Source organism: Thamnophis elegans, chromosome 4, assembly GCF_009769535.1.
Source record: "Thamnophis elegans isolate rThaEle1 chromosome 4, rThaEle1.pri, whole genome shotgun sequence".
Classification (NCBI taxonomy): domain Eukaryota; kingdom Metazoa; phylum Chordata; class Lepidosauria; order Squamata; family Colubridae; genus Thamnophis; species Thamnophis elegans.
Window position 1 is genome coordinate 29,311,418 of NC_045544.1, and position 13,560 is coordinate 29,324,977.

Here is a 13,560-nt window from a genome sequence, read left to right on the forward strand (position 1 = left end):
AGTTAGAAAATATGCAAGACCATAGTGTAGTTTTGAGTATTCTTAGGAACCTCAACTTACAATCTGATCTCCTGGGTCATTCATCAGGTAACAGATAAATGGTATGACAGTCTTAACAATTCTTTGCCATTTGCATTCTACACAGTAATTAGGTTTTCTTTGAACAAAATCTTCAGGCAGCTGGGTTGAAAAATATGCTTGCTCAGAATGCATTCAATAGTGAATCAGTAAAACAATCTTACGTGTGGTGAGGAGAAAGTGATGGTAAATCATCCACATTTCTAAAACCGTAGATACATTCAGTATCAGAGTATCTTTGTGTTCAGAGAAAAAAAAATAGTTCTATCCTCTTAGTGCAGGGGTGTCAAACTTGTGTCATCATGGCGTCATCATGTGATGTATGATGACTTTCCCCCTCTTCACTAAACCGGGTGTGGGCGTGGCCAGCATGTGACGCATCTGGCCTGTGGGCTGTGACTTTGACAGCCCTGTCTTAGTCTCTGTAACCCACAGATTCAGAAGTAAGGGCTGCATTGCCATTTCTTAAATCAATTTTTTAAATTTTATACATACAAATCATAACTGAAATACTTTTTTCCACCATTCTGTTTACAGAACTGGCCATTCAAATATTTAGATGCAGAAAGCAAGAGCATCAATCTTATTTTCTACCTTTTAAGAAAGTACTTTTTTCCAAAAATGGGAAAAACTTGGATAATATAGTCTTTGCTTAAAGACCTGTTTAGCAACCTGTTAGGGTTTTTCTTAATATTTATTACTCAAATATATATAGTCACCATTTGATACAGCACACATATAAACTATATTGCCAAAAGTATTCGCTCACAACTGAGTCCGAGTATGTGGATGGGTGAGCAAATACTTTTGGCAATATAGTGTATAAAAGACTGTGTGGTTCCCTCCTCCCCCACAGGTATTTTATTTATAAAATTAATCTATTTACCACATATCTATATCTATTTGACTATTTCTCTTATTTAATCTTATTTAATTTTTAATTATATAACAATAATTTTAAGGAAAGGGAATTTTCTAGCATTGTTCTTCAGAGGTACTACTTGTATAATTGTATCTCAGAATTCACATGTCGGAGTCTTCCAGTCTCAGAATCCATCTACCAGAAGATTTTAAGATTGGATGTGCTAGCTTAAACTGTTTTGATGTTGTGATAAGATTCCAAGAAGGCAATAGAGGCCAACAGCAGAAAGCTTCTGGGATCTTAGGGAAGAATAATTTATTAGAAGGAGAGCTTCCTTAGGAGGAACCACATGCAATAAAGAAGGTAATTATATCGGACTTGTTCCTGATTCAAAACTGCAGGCCCAGCTCGTTATGAAGTCATAAGGTACCAGATTGCCTCAGGAACTATATAATTTAAGGAATTTAAATTATTCCCATTGACTACAATTTCTGAAACAATAGATTTAAGGTATCACTCTTATTTTGAAAAATAGCCATAAATATTCTTAAATACAATCCCATCAGGCTATTTCCCTTCAAAGTATGCAGCATTGTGCATACTGTAAAAAAATAAAATAAATAGTAAGCAAAAGTAAGTTGGTACATGAAATAAAATATTGGTAAAAATAGATGAATGGAATCTGTAGCTGAGGAAGATTGCTGACATGCAAAGGACGGCAAACAACAAGGAACTAATCAGACTCAAGTCTGTAGTCCAGCTACCAGAGGTGAGAGGTCAAAAGGATACAATCCATCAATATTTTACATGTAATCCACCTAGAGATCCTCTATGAGGAAGGTGGTTTTTAAAAGAAAAGTTCAGTGGTGGAATTCATTTTTTTTTACTACCGGTTCTGTGGGGGTAGCAAGGGAAGGATACTGTAAAAAATCTCCATTCCCTCCCCATTCCAGGGGAAGATTACTGCAAAATCCCCATTTCTTCCCGATCAGATGCGGGCGGGGCCATTTCTTCCAGAATAGATGCGGGCGGGGCCAGTCAGAGATGGTATTTACCGGTTCTCCAAACTATTCAACCTGCTGAATGCCACCTCTGGAAAAGTTGTGATGGTTTTTGTGGGAAATTAACCTATTTCTGCATGGACCTATCTTCTAAGGAGCGCCCATGTCTTCCACAATCTCACAATGATGTCCGTAATTGTAATTAATAAAGCATTTGTAGATTAATGGAGACTCTGTGTATGCTGTGCTCAATGCGCCCTTTAATAATTTCATTACTGCATTATATCTTGTATTTAATAACTCCTGTACTTCAAAAACTGTGAGAGAATAATACCCTAATAAAATTACTTTTATGTTTCTCTTTGGGTGCCTTACTTTCATTTCAATATTATAGATTAAACAGAAGTAATACACATTTTATTTATTTTCTTGATATTTTCATGCCTTGCAACACAGGTACTAATCATTGACTGCATTTTGATCAACAAATGTTTACAAATGATTTTTTCCCCTTATCTTCAATGTCTGAGATGATAAAAAGACATCACAGCAATTTCCAAACTGCCCAGTTAAAAGCTTATATAAAACTTGTTCTGAAACAGCAAGTGTCCTGCTACAGTTTAAAAATTACAAACTTTTTTTAAAAAAGTAAGCTCTTAAAAAGTATCAAAGAATTCATCGCCATCTATCAATTTGATGTTTAGTTTAGCAGATTTGTTGGTCTTTTCTGGGAATACAGGTAATCCTTGATTTACAATAGTTCATATAGTGACTATTCAAAGTTACAACAGCACTGGAAAAAGGGACGTATGACCATTTTTCACAGTTACGACCTTTGCAGCATCCCCATTATCATGTGATCAAAATTCAGATGCTTGGCAACTGGTTCATATTTATGACAGTTGCCGTATACCAAGGTCATGGGATCCCCTTTTGTGACCTTCTGATAAGCAAAGTCAATGGGGAAGCCAGATTCACTTAACAACCAAGTTACTAACTTATCAACTGCAGTGATTCACTTAACAACTGGCAGGAAGGTCATAAAATGGTATAAGACACACTTAACAAATGCCTCACTTAACAACATAAATGTTGGGCTCAGTTGTGACCATAAGTTGTGGACTACTTGTAATTCATTATATACTAACAGTACAACAATTGTTTTTAAAAAATCTGGAAAGTATTGCATGCATTACAGTGATTTTTTTAAAAAAGCCCATACCTATGCAATAGTGTAATAGCAAATACACAACTCCATCGTAAAAGTGAATTAATATGAATCTTCTTTCTTTCCCTCCTCTACCCAATGAACATGCCTAAACAAATTCTGGCTGAAGTGTAAAATGAGAATAAAATAATAATGAACAAGAGTTTGCCAAACATTCCAGTGAGCTAGATTTTCACCTATTATAATGTTTTCAGGTAGGTACCTATCAACATTGTAATGCCCCTTACTTCAATTTTTTCATATATGGCAGAAAAGTCTGAGATCCAAAAGGCCATAAAATGATAAATGTTCAAACACTTTCAATAGATTCAGGGCTAAATGGACCTGCTGAATTTGATTAAATAGCTGTTAAATTAAGTCATTCACTCATGGCTTCACATAATTCTGGCCCCAAACAATTTTGTTAGCAGTACAGAATCAACTACTGTATTGTCTCCCTTATTATTATGACTTTCCATATTATGTTTGTATCAATCTACTGCATAGTTCTTTGCCACTGAATTGTAAGGTCTAAGAATCAGCAAGTAATTAGATATTCTGGAGACGCTAAAACGCCTAATCACAGCATTTTCTGATTTTGTCCTATCCAGTGACCAAAATGATAAAGGTTTGTGTGTGTGGAAGAAACAATATTCAGAACCATCAAAGTTTCTTAAGTGAAAAATACAATATTTGGACAAGTTAATTAATCAAAGAGTGATATTTAGGTTATATTGGATGCCCCAAAGAATGCATTTAAAAGAATTGAATTTTATATGCTGGAAGTATAAAGAATTTGAGGATTCATTGACCCATATGATATGATTATGTCATCATTGGTAACTTTTTGGGATAGTATACAAATCTATATAGGTAGATTTATGGTACAATCTTTAATTGTTGAATAAGTTAATTGCAATAGCACTTAGACTTTCCAGCCCTCTCTAAGCAGTTTACATATTCAGCATAATCACAACAATCTGGATCCTCATTTTACCTACCTTGGAAGGATGGAAGGCTGAGTCAACCTTCAGCCTGGTGAGATTTGAACTGCCAAATGTCTGGCAGCCGGCAGTCAGCAGAAGTAGCCTGCATTCTAACCACTGCACCAACTTGGTTCTAATGTAATGTTAAACTATATACAGATTTGAATTTGACTTTCTACCAGGAATTATGGTTGTATAAAGAATGGGGGTGACTGAAATAATGAAATTTAGAAATTTAAAATTGGTATTATTCCAGATGTCAAAGTGTAGGTGTCAGAAATATGTGATCTCTTTGTTTTTGAAAAGACAACATTTTCTTCCTCTATTTCCTTTGGGACAAAGGATATAGTAGAAGAAAATGTTGTTTTTTCCAAAGGAGATAGCAATATTTATTACTATGGCAAAATGTGTGATATTTTACAATATTTTATATCACCATTATTATATTAGTGTATTCATATGTAAACCAGTAACTATTGGTAAATAGAAAATAATTGGTAGATTTTTTTTCCCTTTTTCAGTTTGTATTATTGGTCTTTTGTTTAATCTCTCTTTTTAAAAAAAAACTATTTTGTGAATTATATATGCATAACACAAACAAACATTGTGTATTAAGAGTCAAGGGATGTATATGCATATATGCATGAGATAATATCTACAAAGTATTTCTTTACTGTGTACTAATCAAAAGAGAACCACACAAAACCTAAAAGTATTCAGTCTTTGTAGTACAACTGTTTTAATGGAGGAACACTGGCAGTAATCTCAATGTTTGGGATTACCTGGTTTGCAAAGAAAATACAACTTGACAGTGTATACTGGAACAATACTTACATTTAATTACAAGTGAGCCAGATATCTTGACAAGGGGAAAATACATTAAAACCATTGTGTATGAATATTCATCACCAACATTTTGACTCTTTAAGAACCCACGTAACAGCATTATCTGCAATCTGTCTATTTATCGGAACATGCTATTTAAAATGTACGACTGAAACTAAAATGAGGAGGCAAAGTAAACACCAAACAGAAGTAAAATGGATATCAAGTTCACGGGAAGCCGAGAGCGGCAGTCCTTAAATGTAAGTACTACACTGAGTGCAGTGTTTGTTTTAAAATGTTGTTAAAGCCCTTGAGTTCTAACTGAAACAGTAATAATCTATTCTATCCACTCAAGATTTAGGCATCTTGCTATAAAGGCATACATGTCAGATGCTTCCTCTATAACCTTGGCTGTTGGCTTGCCTGCACCATGACCAGCTTTGGTGTCAACATGAATTAGTAATGGATTGATTTGTTTGGGGCTTCGACCTACAATATGTTGCAGAGAAGCAATGAACTTCAAGGAATGAAGAGGCACCACTCGGTCATCGTGATCAGCTGTAAGAAGTAAGATTGCAGGATATTGAACTCCATCACCTTCTGGTATCTTGATATTGTGAAGAGGAGAATATCTGCAGAAGAGATACATGCATTTGTACTTTGTGAACATTTATTGGCCTTCAATAGGGAGATAAATAGCAATAGCACTTAGAATATATACTGCTTTTACCCACCTCGGAAGAATGGAAGGCTAAGTCAACTTTGAACAAACAATACTGCCTTCTACTTCAAAAGATTATTGTTTTATTAATGTATTACTTAATGATTTTCTTTTATTAGTTTTATTTTTTATATATAGTGTTTTTATATCCCTGTAAGCCACCTTAAGTCACCATGTGCGAATAGGTGGCAATGTACATTTTCTAAATAAAATAAATAAGTAAATAAAAGTTCTAGGGAATGGGTGAGGAGCAGGATAGTTGCAGCTGGAGAAACAATTGAACATGGCCATCCATAATATGTAATATAGCACAATCCATGTCATGGAAACAGGCATCTGCTCCTGAAAAATTATTCCCACTGAATCCCATACTTTCCACATCTGCATTATTTCAATCTTCCAGCATGAATATGAAGCATGAACAAAGCTGGAGAACTTACTTCATTTGCAGATAGCTTGGTAGAACAATAGCAATAGCACTTAGACTTATGTACCGCTTCACAGTGCTTTATAGCCTTTTAAATCCCTCCCTAAGCAGTTTACAGAGTCGGCATATTGCTCTCAACAATCTGGGTCCTCATTTTACTGATCTCGGAAGGATGGAAGGCTGAGTCAGCCTTGAGCCGGTGAGAATTGAACTGCTGGCAGTTGGCAGAATTAGCCTGCAATACTGCATTCTAACCAGTACGCCACCATGGTATGATCAACAAAGGTTAAAAATAGCAAATTCAGTGCTAGAGGTAATTAGGGTATAGATAAAAAATAAGCCAACTGCTGGCATCTTAACTGCTTGATACAATTCTCTGTAAGATTTTCTTTCTGTTGTGGAATTCTACATAGTTCTGGTCACCAAAACTTAACAAAATAGTTATGCAGCTGAAGAACATGCAATCAAACTATCAAGATACTATTGGAACATCCAGGAAAATATAGGGCTTATGAGTTCATAAGAAAAGTTTCTAAAATGGGGATACAGAAGACATATTTATGCAGTAAATGAGCATCTGCCAACCTAGCAACTTCCAGATATGTTAGAGGTGTTATTCCCAAATATGGCTTGTAGTTTGGGGAGATTAGAACATATGGTGGGGGAAGACTGGTCTAGTACTTTTATTAATTTGTGGAATACATCCACATTTAATTTATACTAAATCACATTAAAAAAACCCTTTATATTACTCAGCTTTTGAGCAACAAAATAGAAAAATAAATAGCATCTTTATTATTGTTATTCAGCAGTCTAGTAGAGTATACTGTATGTAAATGGGGAGATATGCTTTACTTACTTGAGCAGCCAATCAAATTGTTCTTTATAATCTGAGCAGCCAAAATCTGTAGTCCACGCATGACCAATAGTGAATTTGTGGAACTTTAGCATATCCATCACTCCAACCTGAGCAATCACACAGGCAAATAGATCTGGCCGCTGGTTGGCACAGGCAGCTGAAAAAGTTGGAAAGATACTCACCTATTAGCATTGATGAATACCTACTATAGAATGGTTTCAAATACAATGAATAAGAGCTAGTGTTTGAAAACTTAAGGAGGTACCAAATATTACTATAACATCAAAGCATAGGGTGGGCTGTTGAGGGTTCGCATGGGTTTGGGCGATGCTCTAGCTAGGATTTTGCCCAGCTCGGCAAACCCCCAAATGCCACCCCTGGCTGGCTCCGTCCATCCCATCCCTCCCAGGGGTCTCCACATGGCCCACTCATGATGCCAGATAAGTGCAAGGCTCACACAGAGGCTCAGGGAGGACAAAAAACAGGCCTACCGGAGCTTCAGGCAGTCCAGAAACGGGCCTGTTTTCGGTCTCCGGTCTCCGGAGCCTGGGGGAAGCAATTTTTGCTCCGGAGCAGGCCTTGAGAAAAGCCTCTGGATCCAGGGGAGGGTGAAACCCCCCCCCCCCGTGGTGGTGCAGGAGGCCAACTAGGCCATACCCAGCCAGCAACGAGGCAGCAAATCCGTTCTGGAACCTTTGAACTCCACCCCTGGAAATAACCAACCTAGAACTACAAAGAAATTTCCTGAGAGAATAATTAATTAGTAGAATGATTTAGTAGTTGGTGCTCCAACACTGGAGGTTCTTAAGAAGAGATTGGACAACCATTTGTCTGAAATGCTATAGGGTTTCCTGTTTGAGCAAGGGAAGACCTGCAAGGTCCCTTCCAATTCCGGTTATTCTATTAAGCAAAAAAAATATTTAAAAACTAACAGCAGATGATACTGAAATACTTACACTATGAAATTAAAACATGTTGTGTCTAATGTTTAATATAACTACAAAAACAAAGCTCTATATTTTGAACACAGGTAGGCAGATTGTACTCCCTAAGCCCTTTCTGATAAAATATCTGTATCATTTTGTCCCTCTTTCGAGACCTAGGCAAGACCAACTAGCTTCTCAAATTTTGAAGAAAGCACTCCACACACTCAAAAAATAGAAATAAAAATTGAGGACTTTTCCCCAAATCCCACTTTATGCATTATGCATCTATAACCCAATTTATACCATTATCCCACCTATTACAGATGTTTATTTTTTTAGAGCACTATATGTGCCATTCCCAGCCTCAAAAAAAAAAAAAAAAGTTCACCTCTGGATATCAATTGGCAGGTACACAAGAAGGGCAACATGGAGCAAAAATAGTAACTGGCAATTAAACATGGTCAGAAGTGAATATTTACTAATTACTTAAGTTGGATACAAATATGAATTGTTATTTCCCAGTAGAATATTTTTCAGCTTGGTGTCCTCTAGATGTCCTGGGCTATAGAGCTCGTTATCTTTAGGCAGTCTCTGCCTGGAAAGATTAAGATTTTATAGTTTATGGAGAAAACCATATTTTTATGTACTGAATTATTTGGTAGATAGTCCTAGCCAACACATATATCAGCATATAGTTGATATACAGACAGATGTGCTAATGGGCACTTTGCATATCTCTATGATGTCTAGATGTGGAAAAAAATTTGTGAGTCTGTTAACAAGTGCGTTGGTGAATTTTAAAAAATGGACTTTTAAGACCTCTCCTTTGCATATCCTCAACATGCTTTTGCATCCCATCCAAGATAATCAAATAACAGAGAAAAATACACAGCCTCTGATCTTACCAACTAAGAGGCCTCCATTTGAACCTCCATTAATAGTCAGCTTTTTTGGAGATGTATATCCCTCTTGGGCAAGATACTCAGCTGCAGACTGGAAATCATCAAAGCAGTTTTGTTTATTGGCCAAGATTCCACCTAAGAACAGAGAAAAATCAATTAACTCCTTCAGAACTCATGCAGACTTTGGATCTCGGCATAATGCAGGGAGGTACAAAAAGCACGTTTTGGGATGACTTTTCAGCTCCATGAGTATTTTAAATAATTTATGCAGTTGGGAATACAAAAGACAATAGAGATCTCTTTCAACAAAAGAAGCAGAAGGTGGTTCTGCCAATAACTTTAATGCTTTCAAAAGCTTTGAATAATGCATAAAAAGGCTGAAGACTGGAAAGTACAAAATAAAAATCCACTACTATTTTAGGTAATGTTCCTAATAACACATCCCTTCTAAAAGCCTTACATGGAGCAATCTGACTATGAGTAGCCCTGAAAAAAAGTTACCTAGATTTTTAATGGAAACTATAATCTTCCTTTTTTCCCCATAGCATTTAAATGCATAACTCTCTGAAAAACAGATGAATGAGAATTCTTTTAAAACAAGTATGAAACTTGGTATCAAACACGTGGACCATTATGAGACCAGGTATTTTTTAAAATTTGTATCCTGCCTTTATTATTTTTACAAATCCAAGGGGACGAACATATCTAACACATCTTCCTTTTTCTATTTTCCCCACAACCTGTGAGATTGGTTGGGCTGAGTGACTGGCCCCTAAGTCACCCCGCTGGCTTTCATGGCTAAGATGGGACTTGAATTCAGAGTCTCCTGCTTTCTAGCCTGGTATCTTAACCACTAGACTTCTATCTAAGCAATCAACTCAAAAGAACTAAAATGAACAAAATATAATGCAATCAAGTACTAATTAATTCAGCTGTCCAGAAAGGACGCCAATGTGACTTGTCCCTTAAGCCTAACCTTACAAACAGTGGCTCACATTCATTTATATCTGTGATACTGTGATGAGCCGTGGTGGCACAGTGGTTAGAATGCAGCATTGCAGGCTGATTCTGCCAATTGCCAGGCCTTCGATTCTCAAGGTTGACTTAGCCTTCCATCCTTCCAAAGTCAGTAAAATGAGGACCCAGATTGTTGGGAATAATATGCTGACTCCATAAACCATTTAGAGAAGACTGTAAAGTATTGTTAATTGGTATATAAGTCTATGTGCTATTGCTACTGTGCTTCTGGTCACTTGCAGAGATTCCTGAATGACAATTATCACTCTACTTCCCATTTTGAGGTTGTGACTGCTGTGATATTTCAAACCCAGATGGGTACATTTCCTAGTTCCCATTTGGATCAAAATGACATGCACTAGGTTTGCTCTCTCAACCAAGATTAAATCAGGGGTGAGTAATAGATTTATTACTGGTGCACTGATTGAATATATAGTGAACGGGAGGGTCAGATCCTTTTTGTGAATGAAATCCATTCTATTTGCACAAGACTATTTGGGTTCAAGTCCTTGGGAATAACATTTCGTGTTAAGTTTTTTAAAGTTTCTTTTTAAGGTGCCATTTTTGGTTTGCACAAAACCTACTTATCATATAAAATCTGAGCGACCATAGAAAAAGGTGACCCTTTTCAAATTCTTTAACCATTTCAGTGTATTCTTTATAGAATTTCAAAACCTTGGTGAATGAAAAAAAAAACTCTAGAAGTACCTGTTGACTCCTTTGCCATCATATAATAATATATAAAATATTCAAAATTAAATGTAACCAAGATTGAAAGGAACATATAATACATATGGCTTTGAAAAAGCTATAGCAGAGAGAGGAGTCTAGATTATCTTGAGTGAACTCAAAAAAAGTGAATAAACAGGAGTGGATCTGACTAATATCTAAACAGAAGTTAACCTAGAAACCCCAAAGTTGTACCTAGATTGGAAGGTATAAGAAAATATCTTAGGAAAGGACAACTACCAACCACACCTAGAAGGTAAAGGTTCCCCTCGCACATATGTGCTAGTTGTTCCCTACTCTAGGGGGTGGTCCTCATCTCCGTCTCAAAGCCGAAGAGCCAGCGCTGTCCGAAGACATCTCCATGGTCATGTGGCATGACTAAACACCAAAGGTACACAGAACGCTGTTACCTTCCCACCAAAGGTGGTTCCTATTTTTCTACTTGCACTTTTATATGCTTTTGAACTGCTAGGTTGGCAGAAGCTGGGACAAGTAATAGGAACTCACTCTGTTACACAGCGCTAGGGATTCAAACCGTCGAACTGCCGGCTTTCTGATCAAAAAGCTCAGCGTCTTAGCCACTGAGCCACCACGTCCCCTTAGACAGGGGTTTTAACCTGTGGGTCTCGACCCCTTTGGGGGTCGAATGACCCTTTCACAGGGGTCGCCTAAGACCATCCACCTCCACCGGCATTGCCCATGCTCAGGATCATGTCCTGAAGTGGCAGGTGCATGAAGAAGCAACCTCTTCCCGGCTCCGGGCGCAGCCCAGATGCCCAGCCCGGTCTCCATGCCAGGGAAAAGCAGAGGTGCTGAAGGGGGAGAGGGGTTCTTCTGGGTGGCAGATCAGCCTCGGCTCCGTCGGATGTCTGAAGCGAGCACGGTCGGCGGTGCCGCTTCAGCCCAGTCACCTGAACAGGAGCTCGAAGGCGCCCGGAGAGCAGGAGACCGGCGGGGCAGTCGGGCCACCTGCTTCAGCCGGTGGGACGGGCTCTCACCCAGGCAGGCACATGTTGGGATTCAAGCTGCCTTGGGCCTGGATGCTGCCTTTGCCGCCAGTCCTGTGCTGCGGGCTAAACTGAGCTCGGAGGCTTTTTGGCCCCCGGGAAGGGCTGGCAAGAGAAGCTGGAGGGGCGGACAGGAATTCCACTCGGGATGGAAGCACAGTTTGATGTAGCTTAAGCTTCCGTTAAAAATCCCATTTAAAGGGCAACTTCTTAATCTGTGTTAAATCGATTGCTCGCATGAATTAACTACTACGCACTTCCATGCCTGGTTTTAACGATTCTTAAGAAAGAAAGAAGGAAAGAAAGAAAGAAAGAAACAGAGAAAGAAAAGGGAGGGAGGGAGGAATGGAAGGAAAGAAAGAAAGAAAAGGGAAGGAGGGAGGAGTGGAAAGAAAGAAAGAAAAGGGAAGGATGGAGAAATGGAAAGAAAAAAAGAAAGAAGAAAAAGGAGGGAGGAATGGAAAGAAAGAAAGAAAGAAAGAGAAAGAAAGAAAGAAAACTGGGTTGGTGGATGGGTGGAATGGAATGTAAAAAAAGTTAACTTAATAAAGTGAAACTCGTGTAAACCACGAACTGCTGCTGGAGGCAGGCAGGGAGGTCGTTTTATCCTGGAAAATCCCAACCTGCTGATCTTCTCCCAAACCAAGATTGGCAGCTTAATCACTATGCTTTAATTATGTTCAATTTGTAATAATGAAAATACATACTGCATATCAGATATTTACATTACGATTCATAACAATAGCAAAATTACAGTTACGAAGTAGCAACGAAAATAATTTTATGGTTGGGGGTCACCACAACATGAGGAACTGTATTAAAGGGTCAAGGCATTGGGAAGGTTGAGAACCACTGCCTTAGATTGTAACGTCTTAAGAAAATATCTTGGGAAAGGACAATTGCCAACCACACCTATACAGATGCCAAAAAAACCTCAATATGGTCACATCCATAGCTTTTGGCTCTGCATATACTATGGAAAACTAAAGCGAGTAGAAGAGAAATCCTATCCTTCTTACTGCATTTGTATAGCTACCCATCTTATTTTATTATGCCAGGAAATGTGGAAATAAAGACCATTCAGGACAATTGATCATTATTAAAATACACATTAAAGCTCTTCAACTGGTTTCCAGTTATTGCCAAATACTTCGCCTGGGGTATTAAAATGCTGCCATGAGTGCTTTATATTTCCTGAAACCGTTGTGTTCCTTTTCCAAATTATTGGTAAACTCTTTAAATTAGGGAAACAGTGAATACTAAAAGTCATAAAATGCTAACATGAAAAGTAAGAGAGAAACATGGATATTTTTCAAGCATTCTTTGAAAGAGCTTCTGAAAAAAATGCAATTGAGAATAACATTTTTTGAAAGAATTAAGAAATGTGACAGATTTTAATAAATTTGTGAGTGTGATGTTACATAATGTTCAGGGTTTGGAACTTTATCCAGAGCATAAAAATGAGTAATGAATAGTAAGGCAAACAAGCTGGAATCAAAATCAGCTTTCCACTGACCAACATTGTTTTTGCAATATGAAATCTTACCTTTGTGCCAGGTCTCGCCATATTCGCCACCTCCCCTGATATTAGCCACAGCTAGAATACCACCTAGGTGCCTTATAAAAATAAGCCTTGATACACTGCAAAATAATAAAAGCAGCCTCAATTAATAGTTAAATATGTGTAAGTTATGGCCTTTGGAATCAGCTGGAGCTAAAATATAGCAGTGGTAAGAGCATGGATTTTCTTGATGCGTTACCACAAAGGAGAAAATATTTTACTGATACCATACATATTGCAATGAAAAATCTTTCCATGGTTCATTCAGCAAACCTAACTCACTGGCTAAAATTTTACTTTAATTCTGCCTTTCATAGCACTGAACTAACGTTAATGAAAGAAATAAAGTCAATGAAAAGTCCACAGTAGCTTATTCAGGTTTTTCTAACTTTATATTTCATGTATGGAAATACAGATACTCCCTGACTTCTAATCACAATTGCGACCAGAAC

General features: G+C 37.6%; 1 protein-coding gene across 1 annotated transcript in view; it reads right to left on the bottom strand.

Moving 5' to 3' along the window:
* Positions 1-4,849: 4,849 nt before the first annotated feature.
* Positions 4,850-13,560, bottom strand: part of PREP (prolyl endopeptidase) — a 65,474-nt gene continuing 56,763 nt past the window's right edge. Inside the window, exons 12-15 of the mRNA XM_032216186.1 lie at positions 13,094-13,188; positions 8,798-8,929; positions 6,967-7,123; positions 4,850-5,591 (exon numbers count right to left, since the gene is read on the bottom strand). Coding sequence (XP_032072077.1) covers positions 5,297-5,591; positions 6,967-7,123; positions 8,798-8,929; positions 13,094-13,188 — 679 coding nt within the window. The 3' untranslated portion in view covers positions 4,850-5,296. The remainder of the gene's footprint in view (positions 5,592-6,966; positions 7,124-8,797; positions 8,930-13,093; positions 13,189-13,560) is intronic.